Genomic DNA, 6121 nt, shown 5'->3' with positions numbered 1-6121 from the left:
ACTAGCTCGATGCAGTGGTGTCGAGATCGGCGGCAGAGGTGGGGGCGCAACATAGGTATGCTTGCGACGGAGGTGGCGATGGCGACGTGAGAGAGTTGAACTCGCAGTGGAGGCGGAGGTTGCGGCATCGGGGTCTGGGAGGAACTGTTCTGAGATAGACAAACGAGGATAGAAAGGATGTGGTCATGCCTCCGCGCAACGCTGCCTGGTCCATGCACGGGGTTAGACGCTCTGAGGTTAGCGCCTGGTGACTAGTGGCTTAGACTGAGTCGCGCGTGGGATACACGGAGTGAGCATTCACCGATTACAATTTTTTTTAATAAAAGGATCTAAGGGTTGAAATTGTTTTCGAATGATTGTGTCACTAGACTGTGAAATAAAAGGATGCCAGGGGTGGATTTCCGAGAAAATTCTTTGTACTCACACCATTCTTACCATATGTACCTCTGTCGCTTCCTTTTTCGCCGTATATGACAAAAGACGTGGAGACACCAAGCGCAGTATGAACAAAGGAAGAGGAACGCACCATGAAGGCACACATGATGGGGAGAGCATTCGACCACTTCCGCTCCTTGGCGTGGTTCTACCTGACACCGGTTGTCGCGACGTGCACCCACATCGGGGTGCTCTGGACGTATCTCAACCAGCACCTCCGGTGGCCTGTGCGGCGGCTCCTTCCGTTTCTCGACACGTTCGTCATGTACAAAGAGCGTTGAAAAGGTCGATTGTCATGTACAAAGTTACCAACCAAAACACACACACACAGTATGTGCACAAAGTCTGTTTTGTGTTATCACCAAGATGCCATCTAGTGGGGTGGGAAAGAATTGCAAAAAGAAAAAAATTGTCGAATGCATAACACATTCTACATGTGAAATTGTGGGCCCAAAAATGTGTGGACTTGTCAACATGGATGTGATGTGCCTCACCGGAGCGTCGAAGCACGAGACACATCACACCTGGCTGCCTGTCACGTCATGTGTTGTTGGATGGAGGAGGGGACAGAGACCGCGGCGATGACTCAACCCTATGCCATGGGCGCGGTAGTGTCCATCTTGACGGAAGAGGTGAGGGCACGGCCTAGAGAAGCTTGCGATAGAGGTGGTGATGGTGGCGCGAGAGAGATAGCTCGCGGCAGAGGCGTTGATTGCGACATTGGGTTCTGGGAGGAATTATTCCGAGATAGACAGTAGAGGGGAGAAAAGATGTAGTCATGCCTCCTTGCACCGCTGCCCGATTCATGCACGGTTTGGATGCTCTGAGATTAGCACTTGGCGGCTAGTGTCACAGATTGAGTCGCGAGCGGGATACACGGAGTGAGCATTCGCTGATTACATTTTTTTGGTAAAAGTGGAAGTGACAGGTTGAAATTCTTTTTGAATGATTGTGTCACTGGACTGTGAAATAAGAGGATGCCAGGGGTGGATTTCCGAGAAAATTCTTTGCACTCACACCATTCTTACCATATGTCCCTCTATCGCTTCCTTTTTTGCCGCATATGACAAAAGACGTGGAGACACCAAGCGCAGTATGAACAAAGGAAGAGGAACGCACCGCGAAGGCACACATGATGGGGAGAGCGTTCCACCACTTCTGCTCCTTGGCATGGTTCTACCTAACGCCGGTTGTCGCGACGTGCGCCCCCATCGGGGTGCTCTGGATGTATCTCAACCGGCACCCCCGGCGGCCTGTGCGGCGGCTCCTTTCGTTTCTTGACACGTTCGTCATGCACAAAGAGCGTTGAAAAGGTCGATTGTCATGTACAAAGTTACCAACCAAAACGAGCGCGCGCGCGCGCACACACACGGGGTATGTGCACAAAGTTTGTTTTGTGTTATGAACAAGATGACATCTAGTGGGGCGGGAAAGAATTGCAAAAAAAATTTGTTGAATGCATAATACATTCTACATGTGAAAATTGTCGGCCCAAAAATATGTGGACTTGTCAACATGGATGTGATGTGCCGCACCAGAGCGTCGAAGCACGAGACACAGCACACCGGGCCGCCCGTCACGTCATGTGTTGTTGGATGGAGGAGGGCACAGAGACCGCGGCGATGACTTAGCCCTATGCCATGGGCACGGTGGTGTCCATCTTGACGGGAGAGGTGAGGGCACGCCCTAGAGAAGCTTGCGACAGAGGTGGCGATGGTGGCGCGAGACAGATAGCTTGCGGCGGAGGCGTTGATTATCACATTGGGTTCTAGGAGGAATTATTCTGAGATAGACAGTAGAGGGGAGAAAAGATGTAGTCATGCCTCCTTGCACCGCTGTCCGGTTCGTGCACGGTTTGGACGCTCTGAGATTAGCACTTGGCGACTAGTGTCGCAGATTGGGTCGCGAGCGGGATACTCGGAGCGAGCATTCGCTGATTACAATTTTTGGTAAAAGTGGAAGTGACAGGTTGAAATTCTTTTTGAATGATTGTGTCACTAGACTGTGAAATAAAAGGATGCCAGGGTGGATTTCAGAGAAAATTCTCTGCACTCACACCATTCTTACCATCCGTCCCTACACCGCTTTCTAAGTATATAACCAAAGGCAGAGGCGGGGAGACACCCAGGGCGGCATGAACTGAAGACTGAAGAGAGTAACGCAGCAGAGAGGCAGAGATGCAGATGATGGGTGGAGTGTTGGACCACTTCCGGTCGTCGGCGTGGTACTACCTGACGCCGGTGCTGGCGTGCGTCCCCATCGGGGTGCTCCGGACCTACTTCAACCAGCACCTCCGGCGGCCCGCGCGGCGGCTCCTCCCGTTCCTGGACCCGTTCGTCACCATCGACATCGCGGCCAAGCCGGAGGACTACTCCTTCTCGTACCAGGGGAAGGTGAAGTCGAGCGACGCGTACGCGGAGGTGCTGGCGTACCTGAGCGCGGTGTGCTCGCGGGAGGCGCGGGAGCTGCGCGCGGAGGGCGCCGCCGAGGGCCACGGCTTCGTGCTCAGCCTCCGGGAGGGGCAGGTGGTGGCGGACGACTTCAAGGGCGTCACCATCTCGTGGTCGGCGGTGGCGGAGGAGAAGACGACGTGGCGGGCGTCGGGGCGGTGCTGCCGCCTCACCTTCCACGAGCGGCACCGGCGGCTCGTCGTCGACGAGTACCTGCCGCACGTCCGCCGCGCCGGGCAGGAGGTCATGTTCGGCAACCGGCCTCGCAGGCTCTACTCCAACAAGAAGGAGCTCAGCTACCAGTACGTAATCAATCAATCAATCAATCAATTACCTCTGCAATTAGCTTGTTCTTAATTATTTTCTTCTCATTTTTGATCCGATAATCCGAAGTTCTGAATGAACACTCACCTGAATGAGCAATGGATCCAGAGCAATGTGAAGCATTTTCTCTTTTCATCTTGCTAGAAAGAAATTACGTACTCTGGTTTAGGTTCAGAAGATCACTGACTCTAGCTCCTCCCATGGCAATCGATGGATCAGCTCCAGGAGGGACGAGGTGTGGAGCTACATCGACTTCGACCACCCAACCACCTTCGACACCCTGGCCATGGACCCGGCCAAGAAGCAGATGATAATGGACGACCTCGACGACTTCAGCAACAGCAAGGACTACTACCGCCGGATCGGCAAGGCCTGGAAGCGCGGCTACCTCCTCCACGGCCCGCCGGGAACGGGCAAGTCCACCATGATCGCCGCCATGGCCAACTACCTCAAGTACGACATCTACGACATCGAGCTCACCACCCTGGAGACCAACAGCGACCTTCGCAAGCTCTTCATCGAGACCACCGGCAAGTCCATCATCGTCATCGAGGACATCGACTGCTCCATCGACCTGACCGGCAGCCGCGCCACCATGCTGCCGCCGCCGCCCGCGCACGACGACGCCGCCGAGGGAGGTTACGACAAGTCGGGCGGCAAGAGGCGCAACATCCTCACGCTGTCCGGCCTCCTCAACTTCATCGACGGGCTCTGGTCGGCGCACAGCGGCGAGCGCATCATCGTCTTTACCACCAACCACCTCGACAAGCTGGACCCGGCGCTGATCCGGCGGGGCCGCATGGACATGCACATCGAGATGTCCTACTGCGGGTTCGAGGCGTTCAAGACGCTGGCGAATAACTACCTGGAAGTGGAGGCGCACCCGCTGTTCGGTGCCGTCGAGGAGCTGCTGCGCGACGTGGAGATGACGCCGGCGGACGTGGCCGAGTGCCTGATGCCGTCCAAGCGCAGCGCGCGCGACGCCGACGCCTGCCTCGCTCGCCTCATCGACCAGCTCAAGGGAAAGGCGGCCGAGAAAGACAAGGAATCAGAGGCCGCCGAGGAAGACGACGTGCAGGATGCGGCCAAGGAGGAGGACGAGAGGGAAACGGAGAAAGTGCCATCCAAATCCAAAAAGGACAAGAGCGAGGTTGCTTCGAAACCTACCCGCCGAGTCATGACCAACGGAGCACATACTACTGGCGCGACTGGTGTGAGCGTCTCTATTTCTACTGACGATTATCTGTCTTGAGGTTGTTAGTTAATCGAGAGCAGACTTGCATGAGCAGAATAATGGACCACCTATGTAGTAGTAACATGCATGCGACTGAGAACGTTTTTTAGGTTTCAATCGATTCTGTCTGAGCCATTTGATGTAAATCCAACAGCTGCATGATGACGATATGGATCCCTTGAAAATAAACGTATTTGTTCAGTTGCGAATCTGATGCAAGATCAATTCAGATGGGCTTCGTCTAATCTCCGAGAGCGGTAGCCAGCTATGAAGATGCCTCCCGCCCAATCTCCATTTTATAATGTAAGACGTTTTTAACACTACACTAGTATTAAAAATATCTTATATTATGGGACGGATGGAGCATTTGTTAAACCTCCGACTTGCCTCCGTCTCGCTGCGGCGAGGGCCACATCATCCCCGTCTCGCCTCGGCGCCGCTCCTCTCTCGCCGTCTCTTTCGTCTTGGCTCCTTTCTTCAGCCGAAATCGACTGATCGCCAAAAAGAATTCAGTTGCACGAGCTATAGCTAGAAAAACCTGTAAAATACATGCGGGTTGAAAGAGGCGTTGAAATTTCAAAGTGCGGCCAGCCACTATCTGCTTATAAGGAGTAGAGTAGGTGAATTATGGACCGTGCCGGCCAATATATGTCGCTATCTTTGATGTGACAGAGCTATTTGATTAGCCCAAACTATTAAGTGCACGATTACCTTTTCTTATTGTATTAGTTGTAGTTTGAAAATGTCGATGCATGTCAGCAAAGTTGTATGGTTTCCAAAAAAAACAAAAAAACAAAGTTGTACAGTGTAGCGGGAGATACATCAGTCTGCCTATCGCGTGCAAAGTCTCTAGTGTAGCGAGACGTATCATCCGGGGCGCCCAAAGTTCCCGTATATTTTTTAGTGCATCCATCCACGAGGCCGACCGCCTTGTCACCTTGCGTCAACAAAAGGCTCCAAATCAACAAGACCCACGGGCCGTCAACGCATGAAAGGAGCAAGGGGAGACAGACTGAGATCCCCTACAATTTTTAATAGAGATGCCGAGTCAGACAACAACAGATGCTCTAAAACTTTGGACGATTGGAGGCCATCCGATCAGAGTTAATTTTTTTTTTTTGCAGGGATCAGAGTTAAATATGCGTGAACTTTCAAAACTACATGTGCCAAATTCAAACGTATCTTTGGAGAAATTTCACAAATTCAAATCTAGACCTGGATTTCCAGAAATTGGAGTAAGGCTTACAACTAATTGTTACACGGGATTCCTATTTCCGGAAAAAAGGCTTTAAGAAGTTGGATCAAAAGCTTTAAAATTCAAGCTAAAATGCACCAACATGCGAGCTGTGAGACCATTGGCGGCGGTTGAGCGGTGCAATCCCGGTGATGCAACGCCAGGATGAGCGACCACTCGCAACCCATGCACAACAGTCTCAGTGGTGACAGCCTTCTCATCAACAATGTGCAGTCCATCACCTGCGGGGCTGCTGAAGTTCTCCGTCGCGCAGCTGACGACACCATGCTCTGGGCCCAGCGCTATGAGAATGGACCACGCGAACGGCTCCGGCTGTTCCGCTCCTTCCCTGTCTCGACCACCTAGCTCGCCTTCTCCGTATGTTTCCTTCTTCTGTACTTTTTCTCCACTTTATTTTGTTGTTTTTTATCTCTTCAATGAAAA

The 6121-nt window shown here is 52.6% G+C and overlaps 1 protein-coding gene across 1 annotated transcript; it reads left to right on the top strand.

Annotated features, from left to right (window-relative positions):
* The first annotated feature begins 2543 nt into the window (after positions 1–2543).
* Positions 2544–4644, top strand: LOC123079688 (AAA-ATPase At3g28600). The gene is made up of 2 exons (XM_044502488.1): positions 2544–3187; positions 3429–4644. The coding sequence occupies exons 1-2, from the start codon at positions 2613–2615 to the stop codon at positions 4459–4461; spliced, it is 1608 nt and encodes a 535-aa protein (XP_044358423.1). The 5' UTR covers positions 2544–2612; the 3' UTR covers positions 4462–4644.
* Positions 4645–6121: the final 1477 nt, after the last annotated feature.

The sequence above is a fragment of the Triticum aestivum genome, chromosome 3D (assembly GCF_018294505.1).
Source record: "Triticum aestivum cultivar Chinese Spring chromosome 3D, IWGSC CS RefSeq v2.1, whole genome shotgun sequence".
NCBI lineage: Eukaryota > Viridiplantae > Streptophyta > Magnoliopsida > Poales > Poaceae > Triticum > Triticum aestivum.
The sequence above is the reverse complement of the archived record's forward strand: the minus strand, read 5'-3'. Positions and strand labels throughout refer to the sequence as shown.

Excerpts from the sequence above, each read along its gene's own strand:
- LOC123079688 (XM_044502488.1), top strand. The coding sequence starts at position 2,613 with ATGCAGATGATGGGTGGAGTGTTGGACCACTTCCGGTCGTCGGCGTGG. Across the intron at positions 3,188-3,428 it reads AAGAAGGAGCTCAGCTACCA|CTCCAGGAGGGACGAGGTGT; the intron begins GTACGTAATCAA and ends TCGATGGATCAG.